Consider the following 21,312-nt stretch of genomic DNA (forward strand, 5'->3'; position numbering starts at 1 on the left):
GTACATGGGATTTTCTAGCAGGAATACTGGAGTGGGTTGCCATTTTCTTCTCCAGGGGATCTTCCCGACCCAGGGATCGAACCCACGTCTCCTGCATTGCAGACAGATTCTTTACTGCTATGGTATAAATTTTATTTTTCCTTTTCTGGGTTTCTTAAAATAATATCTTTAAGTTAAAACTTTGGCATGGCAGTTTGAAGATATGGATTCTAATCCATTATCTTTTACTAGTTATGTACCCCTTGAGGAATCTTTTAACCCTTATGAATCCTGGTTTTGTAATTTTTGAAGGCACTTTGTGGGAGCTGAGGAGGTAGAGTAATAATTGATACATATTTAACATTTTTCATTATATCTCATAGAACATTAATGTTCAAATATTTAATGTGTGTTTCTTACAAAACTTTTCTAATGCCCTGAATCTGGGAAAGATGTGTCATTCCTAGTGCATATTAGCATCTTTCTTGAGCTTATTTAACCACAGGACCCTGTTACTCCATGAGCATTGCTACTGCTGCTGCTGCTAAGTTGCTTCAGTCGTGTCTGACTCTGTGCGACCCCATAGACGGCAGCCCACCAGGCTCCCCTGTCCCTGGGATTCTCCAGGCAAGAACACTGGAGTGGGTTGCCATTTCCTTCTCCAATGCATGAAAGTGAAAAGTGAAAGTGAAGTCGCTCAGTCGTATCCAACTCTTAGCGACCCCATGGACTGCAGCCTACCAGGCTCCTCCATCCATGGGATTTTCCAGGCAAGAGCACTGGAGTGGGGTGCCATTGCCTTCTCTGAGAGCATTGCTAGGGAGACCAATTTCATGGAATGTAGTTCAAGAAATGTTAGTCTTATATAATTTACTACAGGTATTAAAAATTTCTCAATATCCTTAGTGAAGAGATCAAAGTGTTTAAGATAATTTGAAGGAAATAATGATGATAGAATTTTTGTTTTGAAGGTTTATCAGGTGAATAAGTGGCTTTGAGTGGAGGGGGAAGGTTGGTGTTTTGTCTTTCCCTGAAATATTAAGACATGTATGCAGTTTTTTGAACTTTGTTTTTTAATTTGAAGAAATGGTTATAACCAAATTTCTAACATAAATTATTAATCTTGAGAGAAGTGGGAGAATTGTAAATGCTTTTCAACAAGTTTTTAGGAAATGTTTTAAAAATTCATGTGCAAAGATTCATTTTAAAGCTATTTCCATTCAGTAATATTTGTAGTTTTTTTAAAAAGAGAATCAGCTATTTAATACATAGAAATTATGATTAAACAATTATTCAAAGAAAAGAGATCAACATTCTTTGGTTAAAAAAAAACTTTTAATATATCTGTATCAATGTTTTTTTCCAAGTAAGATATATCTTAAATGATGTTTTTTCCTAGATTCTTTTAAATAGATTATTTGGTGTTCCACATGACCCATATGTCAAAATTAGTGATTCTTTTTGGCCACCTTATATTGAGCTGCTCCTGCGTAATGGAATTGCCTTGAGACATCCAGAAGATCCAACCCGAATAAGATTAGAAGCCTTCCATCAGTAAAAAGATGGTGTTTTTTTCACACAGTACATAAAGAATTTTGTCATTCAAGGATAATGGAAACACTGAGAATTACTTGGATAAAGAACGTTATTTGCTAATCAAAGCACATAATATAGTCCATTTTCCTTTCATGCTTAAAATGACTCATGCTGCCATCTACTATTCATTTAAAAATGATAGCTTCATAGTCAGTCAGTGCTTTTGTGTTTTCAACTGAGTTGACAAGAATGTAAGTAAAAACCATTCTAGACTTAATCATTATAATACTTTAAATATACCTTCTGCACTATTCTTTGGAAAATTTTTTGTTAATTATATTCCTAATGTTTTTCTTTTAAAATATATGCCGGTTTATTTTATACATTTTGAGTTGTATTTGGTGCTTACATCCTTTAAATTTATAAATTATGGTGAAAGGCCATAATTTGCTGGAGGTTAAAAAACTGACTTAGTATCTTAATGTATAATGTAGCATAATTTTTATAGTACATCTGTTCATGTATTCTACAATATTTCTAGGTTTGTTAAAAATTGGAATATTAAAAAATAATGAATAAAGGTAGATTAAAAGTATTTTAATGTGTATTATAAGTGATATATATATTAAACCTTTCTTGATTCTGTTAATTATTACTAATGATATTGTGTTCATAAAATTTTGTTAATCCTCTGTGACTTTTCTATAAATAAAATTCTCATTTAAAATTCTCTAGCTTTTTTGGGGGTGTGGCATGATATTTTAATAAATAGACTTTATCATAGGTAGATAAGTGACAATATAATTAAGCTACATATAAGGTAAACTAGAGAATTCCGAACACTTTTTATATCATTAATTTTCAGAGTGGACTTGGTATATATTTTTATTTTTGAAATTGATTTCTACTGCATTGTATTATTCAAGTTTCTTATTTACCTTGAATACTAAATCTCTCTTAAAACAGGCAAAAACTTACAAGTATACCGTGTCCCTTTTGTAGAAAATACAAATACTGTTATATTTTAGAAAACTTGTAAGTTCTTTCTCAGGAAGATGACATACAAAAATACCTTCCTAGAATACTCTAGTTGAGATTCAAAGGAATGAGCAACTTACTATTCCTTGAAGTTACTAGAAAAAGGAAAAATGGTGCTGGCAATATAAGTTTGACAGTATTTCTACAAAGCAGATAATACTGTTGTCTGTGAACTTCTCTGTGTTGCAGATTACAGAAATAAATAGATAAAAGCAGTAAACAATTTGATGATTTATTTGATAAGTTTTGATTTCACATTTATTAAGTGGGATGTTTTTACTACAGAATCTTTTGCAAAATTTTTTTTATATAATTTAATTTATTTATTACTTTTGGCTGTACTGAGTCTTCATTGCTGTGCAGACTTTTCTCTAGTTGCAGCAAGCGAGGGTTACTCTCTGGTTGCGGTGCACAGGCTTCTCATTGTGGTGGCTTCTCTTCTTGCCAAGCATAGGCTCTAGGGTGCATGGGCTTGTGTAAAGTTTTAAAGAAAACTATGATGATTGCATCCTACTTTTTAATTTGCTAACCCAGCCTTCTTATATAGCACAGTTTTTTGCCCACTTTTCATCTCAATCATAAACAAAGTAAATTACAGTAGAATTAGTCTTGATTTGTACCCCATCTAAGCTTACAGGCCTCGAAGGGTTTTTTGTTGTTGTTGTTTTTGTGTGTGTGTGTGGTTTTGAGTATACTGGAGAAAATGTTTCAGTTTTTGAGAACCTGTATGTAGGGGCCATCACTATGGATCCCGGAAACATTAAGAGGGTAATGAGTATTATGAATAACTGTTCTCATAAATGTTATAAATTAGATGAACTGGACCAATTTTATGAAAGACACAACCTACTAAAATTCACACAAGGAAAAATCGCCACTTTACATAAGTCTATATATTAAAGAAATTGAATCAATAATTATTAAACTTTCAAAACAGTAAACATCAGACCCAAATGGTTTCACTAGTGAATTCTGTCAAATATTTGAGACGAAAATGATGACAATTCTGTACAATCTGTTCCAAAAAATAGAAGCTTATTCTTTCTATGAGGCTGGCATTAGCCTAATACCAAAACCAGACATTACATTATCCTAACACTAAAAGCAAAGACTTTTTAAGAAAGGGCAACTACAGGTATCTATTATGAACACAGGCACAAATTTCCTCAACAAAATAATCAAATTCAACAATATATTAAAAGAATTATGCATCCAGCCAAGTGGTATTTATTCCAAATATTCAAGACTGGTTCAACATTCAAATATCAATTAATGTAACCCATATATTATCAAAATAGAAAATAGAAAAATGATGACACCAATAGGTTATTAAAAAGCTATATGACAAAATTGAATACCTATTCATGATGAAAGCTCTCAGCAAGCTAGAAATAGAAACTTCCTTAGCTTGATAAAGAACATCCACAATCTTGTACATTATTACTTATTCTTTAAAAAAAAGTATAGAAAACACAGCTAACATGCTTAATGGTGAAAAACCAGATGTTTCTCTAAGATCAGGAACAAGGCAAGAATATGTCCTCTCAACAGTGCTGTTCAGCATTGTACTAGGAAGATGGATAAATTTATATGAAAAGACATAAGACCCAGAATATCTGCCATAATGAAGAAGAAGAACAATGTGGAAGAACTGACAGCAACCTTAAGACTCATTGTAAATCTGTAGTAACCAATATTGTGAAGTTGGTGCAAAATCAGATAACGGATCCCTGGAACAGAATAGAGAGCTCAGAAGTAGACCCATACAAATATGATCAGCTAATCTTTGACAAAGAGGAAAGGCAATCCAATGGAGAAAGCTCTGTCTTTTTCAACAAATGGTGATAGAACTGTACATGCACATACAAAGAAAGAAAACTGGGCACTGCTGTAGTGATGTTACACCTTTAAATTAACTCAAAATGAATCATAGACCTAAATATAAAATGCACAACTACAAAACTTCTAGAAAATACTATAAGATAAAATCTAGTGTGACTTTGAATTTGGTGAAGACTTCTTAAAAAATTGATAAACTGGATTTTATTAAAACTTTTTGTTCTGTTAAAAACAGTCAAAGTGGAAAAAAAACAGATTAGGAAAAAATGTATGCAGAACACATATATCAAAAAGATAAAAGATAAAAGTCACCAAAATACAGAAAACTCAACAATAAGAAGAAACATCCCAATTAAAAAGAGGGCAAAATGTCTAAACTGACGCCTGTCCAAATGAGATAAACAGATAGCAAGTAAGCAGATGAAAAGATTTCCACATTGTATGTCATCAAGAAAATGCAAACTGAAAAACAATGAGATAGCACTAAACACCCATCAGAATGACCAAATACTGACAGTGTGGAGCAACAGGAACTCATTTATTGCTGGTGGGAATGCAAAATACAGTCATTTGGAAAAAAATGTACTAAGCATACTCTTAATATACAATCCACCAATTATGCTTCTTGGTATTTACCCAAATAAGTTGAAAACTTATGTTCACACAAAATCTTGCACACCATTGAGTATAGCAGCCTTTTTCATGAATGTCAAAAATTGGAAGCAATCCAGATGTTCTTCAGTAATTGAATGGACAAATCATAGGACAATGGATTACAATGGATTACTCAGATATGAAAAGAAATGAACTATCAAGCCACAAAAAAGGATGAAGGAAACTTAAATGCATATTCCTAAGTGAAAGAAGGCAATCTGAAAAGCCTACATACTGTATGATTCCCGCTGTATGATATTCTGGAAAAGGCAAAAATATGAAGACAGTTGAAAGATGATTGATTGTGGTTTTAGGGGATTGGTAGTGGGTAGGGCAGGAGGGGTGGGATAAATAGGTGGATTACAGAGGATTTTCAGGGCAGTGAAACTATTCTTTATGATAACTATCGGTGGATATTTAACATTATGCATTTATTAAAACCCATAGAACTATACAAAAAATGAATCCTGATATGAACTATGGACTTTAGTTAATAATAATGTATCAATATTAATTCTTCAGTTTTAACAAGTATAACACCAAATATAAGATGTTAATGATAGTGGAAACTATGGGCAAAGAAAAGGAAGTATATGGGAACTGAGGAATTGGAGAAAGTTTTTTCTTACTAATTAAAAAAACATGAAGAAATGGTTTGTGGTGTTCTGGTGGATGTTATTACATCTGCATGAAACATCTAGGGCTCTTCAGCCATTTTGTAACCATTTGGAGAGCTGCTATGGAAGAATCTGGCATATTTAGTGTGGCAGTATCTCAAAAAAGTAACAAATCCTGATGTTATTGAACCAGGTAATTGACCATAGAGCTGTGGTACTAGGGAGCATGATTTATAATTATAAATTTATAATTTATATTTATAATTATATTTATAATTATACTTTATAATAGTAAATACATTTTCCTTCTGAGGCAGATTTTTTTTGTTGTTTTTTGAAACTGAAGAATTCTACCAATGTAAGCAAACCATCAAATGGAACTTTAACTTGCTGAAATTAATTTTATGAAACAGTCTGACAAAGACTTTAAAATGTGTATTTTTAGGTTGCTGGGAGAAATTAATTTTTTCCATTTAAAAAGGGCTAGACATTGTAATACAAAATAGGAACAAATGAAACATTTGGTTATAAATAGGAATTAATTGTATGTTCCATATATGATTAAATATAATGACTAAAATATAAATTCTACAAGTAGGATAAACTCTTGATTGGATAGAGTTACAGATTGATTTAGTTAATTGAAAGATAATTTGAAGAATTCATCCAGAAAAATTAAAAAAATTATGAAGAGCAGATAAAGAACAAATTGGGGCACTTCAACATAGAATTTACTGTTGGAAAGAATAGCAGGAATGATAGTTAAGCAATATTTGAAAAGATAATAGCTGAAAACTTTTCTGCAGAACTGAAAGCCTCAGAAAAATGTACACTGAATGTACACTGTGCAGGATAAACCTCACTGTGAAACAGTTTCATAAAGCTGTAAAATATCAAAGAGAAAGAATTTTCAAAAATACTAAAGAGAAAAGATAGTTTACAAAGACAAAAACAGCAATTATTCATTTGCAAAAATAGAAAGACTGAGGGGGTCTCTGTATGGTTTCTTTTATAAGAACACTCATCCTGTTTATGAGTGTTTTATCCTCATGACCTAAGCATCTCCCCAAAGCCCCACCTCCTAATACAGTCACATCAGGCATTAGGATTTCCAGAAGTTGGGAGCAATCAACTGAATTGAATGTTGCTGGGAGTTCAAGTGAGAACTAAGAAATCGACCACAAAATTTGTCTACATGTATGTCCAAAAAAATCATTATTTAGACTGCACTGAGTTCTCTTATTTGAAGCCCAAAGTACTTACTCATTAAATTATGTAACTTATTGCAGTCCATCTGTAACTTAATTGAGGGGAAGAACTTTGCCTTTTATTGTTATACTCTTTTGCTCTCTGCTCAGTGCTGAAGAGTAGGCAGTTGTTATCAGCATATCAGGGTCTTTGCTGTTGTTCAGTTGCAAAGTCATGTTGGACTCTGCAACCCCATGAACTGCAGCACACCAGGCTTCCCTGTCCTTCACTATCTGCTAGAGTTTGGTCAAACTCATGTCCATTGAGTCAGTGATGCTATCCAACCATCTCATCCTCTGTCATCCCCTTCTCTTGCCCCCAGTCTTTCCTGGCATCAAGGCTTTTGCTGTTAGCTCAGTGATATTCTTTGACTTTTTCTTCTCCTTTCTGAATGATAGATATTTGTATAATACAGTTAAAAGTAATTGGTTATACACACACTTTTCTTAGCAAGTTAAAAAAAAAAAGTCCTGTAATTGATCTCATACTCTATAAATTAAATAAAAAAAGAAAGGTTAAAGTGAAATTATTTTTTGTCACTATCTGTAGTAAAAAGTTTTGGATATAAAGACTGAAATTAAGAAGTAAAACACAATACATGAATTTTAGTGAGCTTTGCTTACCTGTAATGTATCATTATATTGCTGATTGCAAATTTAAAATATTTTTGAAATTGCCAGGTAAATGCTAACAACAAATCACAGTAATCTTTTTTCCTTTTTTATAAAGTTGCAAATTTTTTCAAGTATACAGAGATTAAAATTAATACATACCCATGTACACTCAATACCCTGAATTAGTATAAGTTAACATTTTGTGATAATTCAAATTGTTTTGTTTTTCAAACAATTTTATAGATTTAGCTGATGCTCACTTTGTGCTCCTTAATTCCATCCTCTTTCTCTCCTAGGTAAGTATGATCCCTGAGATACTATGTTCTTCCTCTGCGTACTTTGGTAAGTTTGAGATATAAATTTAGTGTTAAAAATATTTATAATTAAAGCTTTATATACATATAGTCATATATCTACATCCTATCCCAATTTGAATCATAATGTATCCATAATTGCAGTATTTCAACTTAATGTTATGTAATTTATCCATGTTGTTGTGTGTGGATTTAGTCCATCATTTAACTGCTATATAATACTACAATGTAGAAATAGATTACAACTTTTTTTTCCCCTATGATAACCATTTTGGTTATTTCCATTTATTCACTGCTACAAGTAATGTTCCCTTACTTATTAATGTGGATGCTCATCTGCAAGAATTTCTTAAGGTTATGTATTTAAAACTGAAATGGCTGGGTCAAAAATGCACATCTTCTGGATTAGACATTGCCAAATTTGCTCTTTGTGGTGTTTGCACTTAATTTACACTTCCATCAACAATATATTAGATGTCACCTCACACCAGTCAGAATTACCATCATGAAAAAGTCTACAAACAATAAATGCTAGAGAGTGTTGAGAAAAGGGAACCCTCCTACACTGTTGGTAAGAATGTAAATTAGTACAGCCACTATGGAGAACAGCCTGGAAGTTCCTTAAAACTCTAAAAGTAGAGCTACCATATCATCCTGCAGTCCCACTCCTGGGCATATATCTGAAGAAAACTATAATTCAGAAGGAATCACGCACCCCATTGTTTATTGCAGCACTATTTGCAATATTTAAGACACAGAAGCAACCTAAATGTTTATTGACAGATGAATAGATAAAGAAAATGTGTGTGTGTGTATATATATAAATACATATATACAATGGAATACTACTCAACCATTAAAAAGAATGAGATAATGCCATTTGTAGTAACATGGATGGACTTGGAGATTATTATACTAAGTGAAGTTAGATAGATGAAGGCAAATAGCATATACTGTATCATTTATATGTGGAATCTGAAAAAAGAGATGCAAATGAACTTATTTATAAAACAAACAAACTCAGACATAGAGAATGAACCTATGTTTATCAAGGGGGAAGTGTAAAGGGGAGGGATAGATTGGGAGTTTGGGATTGACATATATACACTGCTATTTAAAACAGATAACCAACAAGGATGAACTGTGTAGCATTAGGAACTCTTCTCAATATTCTGTAATAACCTAAATGGGAATAGAACTTGAAAAAAGAATAGATACATGTACATGTATAACTGAATCACCTGGAATTAACATGACATTGTTACTCAACGGTACTCTAGTATAAAATAAAACATTTTTAAAAATAAATAATTTTTAAAAAAGATAAAAAACCCCCAAATATTACATGTCCAGTTTGCCCAGTCCTCCCAAACACTTGATATTATCAAATTGTAACATTTTTGCCACTCTGATAAAAGAAACATTTTCATTTCTATGATTACTAGCAAGATTGAACATTTCATTACTCATTTATCTGCCCTCAGGTTTTTTTCTCCTGCTACTTTTCTATTTATACCATTAAAATTTTTTTTGACCTTTCCCTTATAGATTGGTGAGAGTTCTTTCAATATTCTTGATATTTATTATGCTTCAGTTATATTATAATTTTTCTCTCACTTTCTGGTTTATGCTTTTTTTAATGTTTTTAAAATTTTCATTAATAAGTTTAAACTTACCAATCTTTTCCTTTATGCTTTGAGCTTTTGCACATTACCTAAGAAATCCTATAATAGTCTTTCAAAGATTAGAAGATATTTATTTTAACTAAGTCAAATTTAAATCCAGTCCTATTGAAAGAATAAAATGTTTTGTATAGAAAGTGTATGGAATCTGGTTTTAATGTCTGTGAGGTAAATTTAAAACTAATAATTTCAAACAAACATAAAAATCAGAATTCTTCATCTCATTTTTTTCTGAAAATACAAGAAAACACTAACTATAAGACATGGCTTGATTCTTAACTAAAAAAATTAAATTTAATTTATATTAATATATTAATAAACTACCTTACAATTTTTATTACCCTTAAAATTCCCTTGGTCCCTCTTCTCTGACTCTCAATCTCTTCTACCTTTGTTTTTCAGTCTCTGAAAAAATAAACACATGTGTACAGGAAAATATATTTATATATATGTGTGTGTGTACAAGTTTCTTCCTCTCCCATATTTCCATTCATTTCATCTTTGATTTCCTGAAAGTGTCCATTCATTTACATTTAATTATATTTTAAAAACTTATAGCAAAGATATTTTTAGGTAGGGAAATTGCTATCAATTCCACTTTGCCCATAATCTTTATTTCTTTTTAAATTTTTTTAATTAATTATTTACTATTATTTTTTAAAGCCAAGGTGTCTCCCACTGAGAAATGAGTGCATTGTATACATTCTTTTTATATTCCTTTCCACTATGGTTTATCACAGAATATTGAATATAGTTCCCTGTTCTATGTAGTATGACCTTGTTGTTTATCCATTCTACCTATAATAGTTTGCATTTGCCAAACTCCAAACTCCCATTCCATCTCTCCCCTACCCCGATTCCTCCATCATTTTAAAATGAAACAGTGAAAAGAGACAGAAAGCTGGAGTGAAAACTTAGGGTCCAAGAGGAGAGGATTGTTCATTATAAGAATTTTAAAGAATTTCCGTTGCAACCTAAATTCATTCAGGGTTTGATTTAAATTTGTTACATATAATTCAACTAAAAAATAATGTCTGGGTAGTGCACTAAAACATTTCCATGCTAATGGAAGTGGTATGTGTAGTATTAGGAGGGCAAAATATTAATATAGTGTTTACATTTCAAGATAAGGAATGCATGTGCGCTTAGTCACGTCCAGCTCTTTGGGACTTATGGGCTGTAGCCTCCCAGGCTCCTCTGTCCATGGGATTCTTTAGGCAAGAATATTAGAGTCTGTAGCTATTCTACTCTCCAGGGGATCTTCCTGACCCAGGGATCGAACCTGGGTCTCCTGCATTGCAGGCAAATTCTTTACCAGCCTAGCCACCAGGGAAGCCTGATAAGAAATGAGGAGGAACCAATAGATTAAAAGAGTTACATGGTTACATGGGTAGCTTCTTTTTGTGAAAATACATTAGGATAACACTTTCATCAAGATATATTTATGTACTTTTCTTTATGAATATTCTACTTCTTTAAAAAGTTCTTTAAAAAGGAGACATAAGAGATCAACCTAATGCAATGTATGGATCTGATTCCAATAAGTTTTTTAAGCCTTTATTTGCAATTGAGGAAATCTAGTACTTAATGAAATGAAGGGATTGTTGTTTTAAGTCAATAGTGTAGTAGTGGCTATTTTTTTAGTCCTTATATTTTAGAAATACAGTAAATATTTAATGAATGAAATGAGATGTTATCTGAGTTTGGCTTTAAGGTAATCTAGTGGGATAGAACCAGTAATAGGAGAAGTGGACATGATGTCATACTTGTTAAAACTGGATAATGGATACATTGGGATTCATTGTACTATTTTTCTGCTTTTGAATGTGTTTGAATTTTCTTTCATGCAGTGAAAATGGACACACACACACACAGTTAAACTGAGAAATCATCATTTCTTGTGCTGATAATTTTTTACCCTTATTCTTGCTATTTTTCTTAAGTCTTTTGGAGGATAGGATGGGAATCTCTTGGAAATTTTTCATTACTCTGTTTAGACGCAGGATGGCACTCTTTGAATAAGTAATTAGCCAAAGTCCACTTCTCATTGAATAAGCTCCTTTCCTTTACAGTACTGCTGTTTCCTAAGGCAGTTTGTCTTAGGTGAGAGAAAAAACTTTTCAGTCAGCTTATAGACATGATTACTACTCATACCTTAACTTTAAATTTTCTCTGCTGGCTGTGTCTACTACCAGGTTTTGATAAATTAAGGATAAGTTTCAACTACTGTTTCAGAGGTGGTTTGATGCAAAGCCAGCTCTGTGCCCTCTCTTATTTTTAGTATTTACAGTTATTGCTAAGAGATTAGCCAACTTGTATTCAGTTCAGTTCAGTCGCTCAGTCGTGTCCAACTCTTTGTGACCCCATGGACTGCCAACTTGTATATTTTAATGTAAATATCTATCTATATCTATATATCTCCATATGAATCATCTTTATTTAAAACTGTCAGTTCCAACCTCAGGTCATGTTTCTACATTTTAATGGAATTGAGCCAGATAAAACTGATTAAGGTCAAGATGCAAACTATTGACTGTGGACAGATGCGTTCCCCTTTCAGTCCTCAAAGAAGAATAGAAATAACTGTATTCTTGGATGTTCTCAGTCTGATTCATGCCTTCTTTAGCCAACTATTCATGTATTCACCAGAAGTATTACACCTACTACCTCCGGTGTAGGAAGAAAAAAAAAAAAAAATCAAATGAGCAATAGTGTTAACAGAAGCTTGAAACTTAAGAGCTGGTATTCAGAAACGCCCTCCTCCCTATCCCCTTCCCTCCGGTCCAATTCCCCTTTCTGGTTCTGGCCATCGGAAATTGACTTGGCATTAACAGCGAACTGGAATTTCGAGGCGTCAATTCCCAGCCTCCCCGCGCCCCCCCCCCCCCCCGCCCGCACTCCCCACCCCTCGGAAACTCTTAAACCTCTCTCTACCCTCCTCTCAACGGTAGAGACAGATAAATGATACAGCAGATTACACCGCTGAAAGGCAACATTTGTCCTGAGCTATTTTCACATTTTTTCCTGTTTCCGATTTGTGTGCCAGACTTTGTTTGCTTTCTTAGGACATGGAAAACATATTTGGGCATTTCACTCACAGTTTAATGCCAGTGGCTTTTCCCCAGCAAATGAAAGTGAAAGTGCTACGTTGTAGCCTTGTTCTATCCTTAAAGTGGGGACGGGCAGCTGGTGTGTATGGAGTTGGTGGGGGAGGGGTTGGATTGGGAAACTTGAAGAACCAGTTTTCAGGTTTTGTTTGTTTATCTTGAGATCGCAGGAGGGTATCTGCCACCTCCCCCGACTCTGGGGTCTGACTTGGGATTTATTTTCGTTGGGGCAGTCATTGAAGTTTCATTCAATATACTGTCTTAAAATATATATATATACTTGTAGCTTTCCCCGGTTGCACTTTAAAACACCATCCAGTCTCACCCTCATCTGGAAATAATGCAAGCTTCTCTCTCTTCCCCCGCTCTCTCTCCTCCCCCACTTTTTTTTTTTTTTTTTTTCTTTTAAAGCCCCACATAACCTGAAGTCAGTAATCAGATGGAAAATGTGCTGGTCTTAGTTTATTTTAGTCTACTTTCCCTTTTGTTGGCAATTTTGCTTGTTGAGGTATATTAAGGGGGAGTAAAAGCTCACACACAGGCATTTTGTGCACTTGTAGCTACGGAGTCTTGAAATCTGCCAAGATGTTTGATTGATGTTTACTATAGTTTCCTCAGAGACACTGTTTATATGAAACTTTTAACATTGTTGTGTGGACTTTAAAAAAAATACACGAAGAAGGGTACCAGAGATCTTAACAGTGACATTAGTTCACCTAGCCATTCATCCTCCCTCCCCCTTGCCTTTTCCAAGAAACTACTAATCACAAACCAAGCTAGAATTTCTAAAAGAGGTTAGAGGAAGAGGAGGAAACGAGGCGGAGTGGGGAAGGGGATTGAGGTTAGAAGGGCCAGAATTTCTCATTCACAGGGTGGAAAAGTTGACATTGTCTAAACCCTTCTGAATGGCTGGTAGTTGGTTACCCCGATTGTACCTCTACCTCCCCTCCCCCTCCACGTGACGACCCAGGACACATGCGCACCCGACGCAGCCCGGCACATCTGCAGACTGACGTCAGTGTGCTCTGCCTCTGAGGAAAAGCTGCCAAAATTTTCTACTGCTGCAATTCAAGTTGGCTGGGGGCCGGTAGTGAGATCTAGGGCTACTTCAACAAAACTTTGCTGCCCTTCCTGCTCTTCTTGTCTTCTTTTCTCCTGATACCTTTTGATGCTCTTCACATGTTATTTGCATAGCAAAGGCACTAAGCTGTCCAGGAAGAGAGGGCACCATTTCCACCCCCAATAAGTCTTTTTTTTTTCTTCCTTCCTTTCTTTTTTTTTCTTTCCTTTTTTTTTTTTTTTTTTTTTGGAGGGAGGGGGTGCGGGAGAGAAAGGGGGTTTGCAAAGGCAGCATCTCAGGATGATAGCCTGGATGTATTGAAGGCATCTTTTTTTCTGCCAAATCGGAAAGTCCGTTCTCTAAAGCCCGGGTTAGCCAGACTATAGGGTTTTATTCTGGCTGCAGAATAACTAACTCACTGCTGTGGCTTTGCAAAGGGGGGCAGAAAAAAAAGAGGAGAGGGAGTACGTGAGTCGTCCAGTGCAATCTCTATTGTTTGAAACTTACTTTTTATCAGAATTTGAAGATGAAAACGGTAAGGAAGAGTTCACAATATTCAATGAAACCGTTTTTTTTTTTTAAATTAAAACTTGTGCTTTGCTTGTCTTCCGAATAACGCGTAGAAAACTTTTTTTCTGTGTGTGTTTTTTTTTTCTTTTTCTTCTTTTTTTTTTTTTTTTTTTTTAATGGCAATGAGTGAGCTTGACTGAACTCATTTTACAGATAGAAATCTTTTAACTCCAGACTAGTCGGGGGTTGGAGAATTCTGGGTCTTGCAAATATTTTATGATGCAAAAAGAAATATATGTTTATTATACAAATAGACATGTTTTGTGAAGTATGACTTGATTATGATTTTTGTGGTCTTAAATCACCAAATAGTAATTGGGAAACTAATAATGATGTGATTTTAATCTGATTTTCAGTTCTTAAAAAAAGACCTGCATTTTACAGTTTCAAGTCAGTGTCTTTAGTTAGACAAGTGCATATTTTATGCCTGGGCTCAGAGGGCAGAATTAATGTGCTAGCTATAGTCCCGATGCTCTAGATATGTTAAGCTCTTAATAGGCTAATCAAAGAGATGGAAACGTGTTTTTGATTTACTTTTGGCCACTTGGGACATGGTAGGCTCATAACCCTCTGGAGCCTTGAATATCGGGATATGTCCGTGTATATTGTATATGGGATCAAAGTTCAGAGACTGGAGAGGGGATTGTGCTTCAGGGGTTATTGGAAAGCTGCCTTCAGATAATGTTTACTATAATTCTTGTCTTTGGTAATTTCTTTCCTTGTTGTAGTGGAGGCAAAGAGAGGGAGAGAGTGAGAAAGCGCACTGAGAGGGAACAAGAGAGTGAGTTTCTTACTCTTGTTTTTATTTGAGCTGCCGGTGCAACGCGTTTGGGCCAAATGCCAACTGTCTGGGTCACACGCGTTTTATCCAAATAGATTTAGCGCTGCTGTCTGGAAATGGGCTGCTGAATGTTAACTTTAGGATCAACTCAACCAGGGCAGCTCAGACTGTTACCCTCTGTCTGGGTGAAGAGGGGTGAGGGTGGGAGGGTTGGGGGGGGGGGGCGAGTGTGTGCAGAATGACGGAAGAAAGGGGAAACTGAACTATTGCTTGGAACTTTTAAAAACACACTGGAGTGTGATTTTCAACATACTCTTTTATGTTCAAATTTCTTGGACAATTTTTTTTTCTTGCCTTTTTTAGGTTATGTTGATTAGACTGAAACTTAGATGTGTGAATGACAGCTCTCAAAATTCATGACAGGAAAATAAACGTTAACATAAGACTGGTGTAGTTGAAAGGAAATTGAGAAAATTAATTTTGGAGATAATTGTTTTCCTGTGTTTCACCGAAGTGGTAGCTGCAGTTCCAGTTTATATTAATTTAGTGTTTATATGTGATCATTGGTATTTTAGATTTTTGAAGAATAGCTATAGAGGCAAATAAGCTGATTTCAAACAAATCAACTTCATTCAATTTCTTACAAATGGCAGCAAATGAAATCTGTGTTGTGGTATTAATATTTTTGTGATTCTCAAGGGCAAAACTCTCTAACCTCAAGACTTGAAATACTTTAATACTTTTCATGTCTGAGCCATTGCATGTAAGATTAATTCTTACTCTTGTCTATTCTTACTACTTCCTCTTCATTTCCTTAGCAACCATTAGTAGCTGCTGGTGCTTTGGGATAGTCCTCTATGCCAAATCTTATGCTGTGTGTGACTTTTCTGAGAGAATAAAGAGAGCTAACATATTAAGAGAGTTGATAGCACATTCTCTGGAACATTTCTGGGGAGAAGAGTAAAAGGTGGAAGAAGTGGATAGCTCTCTTGGTTCTACCAAAGGATTATCAACATTTTGAGCTAATGTCAAGAGAAAAAGGTGTTTCTGTTTTTCAGGAGAGAAGTTATAATACAGATAACGTATTTAACTTGCCATCTGGAAAAACAGTTGGGCACTATATGTAATTTGGGGCTTGATTTTTATAAAATAATATTGTGTATTTTTGCTTTTGGCTCATTTGCTTTTCTTGTTAGGTAACTTTTAAGTCTCCTTAACTACACCTTTCCTTGGAAAGCAGTCTCACAGAATTTATAAATGACCTATAAACTTTTGTATTTCAAGCCTTAGCATATAATGGTGGTGGTTTTATTGCTAAGTTGTGTCTGACTCTTGCGACCCCATGGACTGCAGCCCGCCAGGCTCCTCTGTCCATGGGATTTCTCAGGCAAGAATACTGTAGTGGGTTGACATTTCCTTTGCCAGGGATCATCCCAACCCAGGGATCGAATCCGTGTCTCCTGCATTGCAGGTGCATTCTTTACTAATTGAGTCACCAGGGTGGCTAAATATTTGTTGAATGAATAATTGGAAAATGAAATGAGAAGTTAATTTTCACATATAAAAATTTAAGTACCTGAAGGAAGTGTAGTATTATTGCTTCCTCAGTGAAGACAAAATCAGCTTTAAAAAAATAATCAGAATTAAGATGAATGAAAGAAGTCATGAAGGATGTTATACGTGTTCTTTAGCTCCATAATGATAGTTCTCGAGAGAAACTATTACCTTGGCTACTCCTAGATCATTTGAGTCGGAAGTACAGATGATAGAGGAAGAAGACAAGTAAGTACCCTTCAACCAGGGTGGACTACTGAGGAAATCAGTAAAGTTTAAGTTTTTTAAAATTATTTCTACTTAGTGTCGCTTTGATCGATGGAAGCAGGTAAATGATCCCTTAACTCTACTGATTGGTGCATTTTTCTTAGGGGAAAAAGTCTATGTAAAATCAATGTAAAATGGAAGTTTTGATTCTGTTTTCAAATTTAAAGTAGTTGTAAGTCCAGTTATCATGACCTAAATTCTTTACTGTATACTCTAATAGATAATATGACCTAGTTGATTCCATCATCATATCCAGCTGTTCCACATTCTTAATGGATGGAGGAACATGAAACTCCTTGAAGGAAGGCCTTTGAAAAATGAGGAGACAGATATTGAGGAGAAGGGGACTAACATTTATTTAACTATTAAAGTGAAGCATGTGGGCACTTTACATCATGTATAATGTAGTCTCTCAGCAAGTCTTTGTAAGATAGATATCATAATCATGTTTTTATAGATGAGGAAACATCTATTATAGTTAAGTAACTCACAGTCAAAACAGGATTCAAAACCTTTTGTATATTCCACAGCATAATGCTTCTGCTTTCCAATGTAAGGACATTATGCTTTTTGGATAATTATGTACTATTTTAATATTAATCTGAATTTTGGAAACTATATCTGGAAAAATTAGTACCTATACATATTTGCTTATGATATCCAGATTAAATTCTCCAGTAGGTGTCAGAAAGTAAGTTCAGCTGTTCATTTTTATTGTTTGGTGACTAAGAGTGGTTAGATATATTAGTTGTTGTTGACTTTAATTGAACTTAAGCCCACTCATTTACTTATTATTAAATTTCTTCACTGGCACTGGAAGCTTGAAAAATGTGAGGAGGGGAGGAAGGAATGAGAATGGAGAAAGAGAGTGAAATTTATTGAGTGCCTATGTGCTAGATACTGTAGCCAGTGGTAGAACCAGGACTATCGCACTGGTTTGTTTATCTTCAAAACTTCTGCTCTTTCTATTATGCACCAATGTTCTTTTTTTTAATACAAGTTCTTAAATCAAATGTTAGTGTACTTTTGGGCAGGTAGTTCATACTACTTTTTCTCTGGATGTTATACTTGCTTACTTAACTTGGGCACTTATAAGATAGTGGTAGTAATGGTAAAAGTAGAGGTTAAAAAACTGTGAAGAGCAGGAAATTTCTCAAGGGGAAAAAACAGTTGTTTCCTAAACGTGGCTCATTATAAGTTTGTCAGTTTTAGAGCCTAGGAAAATAGGAAAAAAAGGATAAATATGATTCACTATAAATCTATCATCACTTACTAGAAATTAACTCAAATATGTTTATTATATGTTCCTCTTTAAAGGAAGATTAAAGTATATGAGGGACATACTTAATGTCGGATATTTTTATGCCCAGCACTCAAGTAATCTGAAAAAAGAACAACGAAGAGTAAATGTTCATGAAGCAACAGTTAAGCAGTTGGAGATAGCACATAAATAGGCTGGGAATCAAGATAACTGCATTATTTTCTTTACTGTTGGAGCTTGTACAACACAGGTTTGAGCTGCAAGTCCACATATACATGAATTTTTTTTTTCAGTAATAATACTATAGCACTACACTATCCTTGATTAGTTGACTCTATTAGGAGAAGCCACATACATAGAGGGCCGCCTGTAGTTTATAATTTACATTTTTGCAGAAACTGGGTACTGCCCACTCACATAATTCAAGGGTCAGTTGTGCTGTTATTGAATGATAGTGTGATTTAATCTCTTTATAGATTTTTGCCTGAGAAATAATATATAGTGCCTGTTGTTTTGCCTAAATCACTGTAGAAGAAATTTTGAGATAAAACAGTTATTGTGTATCAAGTTGCTTAAAATTTCACATTAATTAACATCATTTATGAATATTTAGCTTGATACTGGTCATATGCAATTACTATTGAATATTTAAGTTAGAGTAATTGAAAATGGAAATGTGATATAATAGAAAGAATTTAGACTTCAAAGTCAGATAACCTTATATATGACTCTCTGCCCGGCTGTTTTCGAGTTATGTGGCCACTATGAGCTTCAACTTCTTTATCTGTAAATTAGCAGCTGTATTGGTTATCAATTGGTGCAAAAATTATCACCATAAACTTAGCAGCTTAAAGAACACACATTTATTAACAGTATCTGTGAATCAGGAGCCTGGGCATGGCTTACTCTGTCTTGTGCTGCAGAGTCTCTCAAGAGGCTGTAGTTAAAGTGTTGGCAAGGACTAAGGGAACCACAGAACACTTGAGTGGGGAGGGATATGCTTATAAGCTCACATATTCAAGGTTTAGTTCTTTGCAAGCTATAGCATCCGGGGCTGCATTTCCTAGCTAGTGGTTATCTGAAGGCTGCTCTCAGTTCCTTGCCATGTGAGCCTATCCATATGGCAGCTTGTTCCGTCAAAGTCCAGTAAGGGAGTCTACCGTTAACATGAAAGTCAGAATCTTTTGTAATCTAATCATGGAAGTGACATCCTCTCACCCTTGAGGTATTATATTAGTTAGGATCAAATTACTCCAAGGAAGGAGGTTACAGAATGGCAGGGGTATTAGGATTCAGGATCACTGGGGCCATTCCTCACACAGGGGCCATTCCTCACACAGGGGCAATAATACCTACTTTATAAGATTGTAATGAATATTAAAAGGAGTAACATATATTTAAAGTTCTCTTTGTTTTAGACCTGACCTTAAACTACCTTTCTAGATATTACCTGTCTTCTGCATAGGAACAAAACTTAATATCATTACTAATAGTATTTTCCATTTTTTCTTGCCATCTATACTTTGTGGAATCTGTTTCTTTAATTTGTAATGATTGCCCCCAGAAACTTGACTTGTCAAATTCTGTTCATCTTCCAGGGTGTATCTCAAATGTTATTTTTTTTCATAACCTTTTCTTCACCTATCTTTCTTTGTCTCAGAAGTCATCCCCTTCATCTGATCTCTTATAAATACTTTTGTAAGCTTATTATGGCATATGTCAGTCTGTCTTGAATTTTTTCTTTTTCCTTAGATTATGATCGCCTAAAGGGCAAAGATTGTGTCTTAATCTTTTCTTATCTCCATGTTGTTATAGCATCATTTTTAAAACATGTAAGACAACAGTTGTTGATTGGTTGAATTGGTTTTCAAGATTTATCAATTTAATAATTTGTAAACACAGACTTAAACTTGAAACGATTGTGGGTTTTTTATACATTGTAATAATCAATATTTCTAGCACTATAGGGAATGAAGTATTCCAAATAAGTTAATTTTACAGTTAAGCTTTTGAATATCAGATACTTAGCTATAACACAGTCATATACGCAATATGAACTATTAAGCTATGTAAGGACCATTTCTCTCTACCTTCAGTGTATTACTTTGGGTTTATAAAGCTACTTTTTGGTTTTTCCTCTTTTTTTGGTTAACTTTTGTTGCCTTTACTGAGCTACTTTTTAGTCCATTATTTGTTTCCTTATTTTAAAGTGCTGTGTGCTGGAAAATCAGGTAGCCAAATATGCCAGTGTTCTGTATAAAATGTGAAATCATGGCCTCTGAGTGAAATTGTAAGTCAGAAGAAAAGTACATGAGATAGGACATGAAATCTGTTGTGTTACCTGAACTGAATTTTTAAAAATTCTTTTCAGAAAATGAATTACTTTTCTTTATAGTTATATTCTAGATAAATTGTCTCATATGTGTTGCTTTATGAGTCAAAAGATTTCCAGATAAAGTCAAGGGTTACAGTAAATGTGGTTCAGCTTTTCAGAAGTTTAATTTATGCTACTGTCTGAGTTTTCACAAATAGCTGCTTAATACCACTGTGTATTTGTAGATCTACTCTCTAAGAAAAAAATGATAGGTAACAAATCAAACTCTAGATAGAGGTGTACTAAATGTTAAAGAATACAGTCACATACTGTTTATCACTTTCATAAAATGAACTTTGTGAAGTCAGCCTGGTTTTTATCAAAAGATTAGTCACTCTACCCATACATTGTTATTTTCAAAGTTTTAAGAAGAGAATTTTTATGATCCTCTTTAGGGTCCTTCTTTGATTATCAGGTAGCTTTGGTATTATCCTTCTAAACATTTAGGTTTCCAATTCGGTACTTAGTCTTGTGAATGTTTATTTACACTATGAAGGACAACAATGGTCTGATTTAATTATGTAATTTTGTAGTATATGTCCTTTGGCAAGCATTCTGCAATATAGATCTGTCCATTCAGAATGTTTTTCAATTAACTTAATTTTTTTTTTCTAGGTTAAAAAATGGCCATACTTTAGTGACTATTCAGCCTAATGCTCTGCTTATGAAAATTTCCATCATTATTTTTTTCATTTTGGATTGAGAAAATGAATCCAAATATAGAAGAAAGTACCAGATGTTGGGGGAAAATACCTGCTAAATAGTGGAACATCTAATAACTAATCTGCAAGAAGTTGTAAAGAAATAAAATTGTTAT

General features: G+C 34.1%; 1 protein-coding gene across 3 annotated transcripts in view; it reads left to right on the forward strand.

The window, feature by feature from the left end:
* The window catches only part of CENPK (centromere protein K), a 56,620-nt gene extending 35,372 nt beyond the window's left edge, over positions 1 to 21,248 (forward strand). For 2 of the 3 annotated variants that reach the window (XM_006074135.3, XM_025270475.2), the window contains exon 10: positions 1,379 to 2,245. In XM_006074135.3, the coding sequence (XP_006074197.1) occupies positions 1,379 to 1,537 (159 nt within the window). In that variant the 3' untranslated portion in view covers positions 1,538 to 2,245. Of the gene's footprint in view, positions 1 to 1,378; positions 2,246 to 7,821; positions 7,868 to 21,110 lie in introns of those variants that run through there. The other variant, XM_025270477.2, reaches the window with a different exon arrangement.
* The last annotated feature ends 64 nt before the right edge of the window (positions 21,249 to 21,312 follow it).

The sequence above is a fragment of the Bubalus bubalis genome, chromosome 19 (assembly GCF_019923935.1).
Source record: "Bubalus bubalis isolate 160015118507 breed Murrah chromosome 19, NDDB_SH_1, whole genome shotgun sequence".
NCBI classification, from domain to species: Eukaryota; Metazoa; Chordata; class Mammalia; order Artiodactyla; family Bovidae; genus Bubalus; species Bubalus bubalis.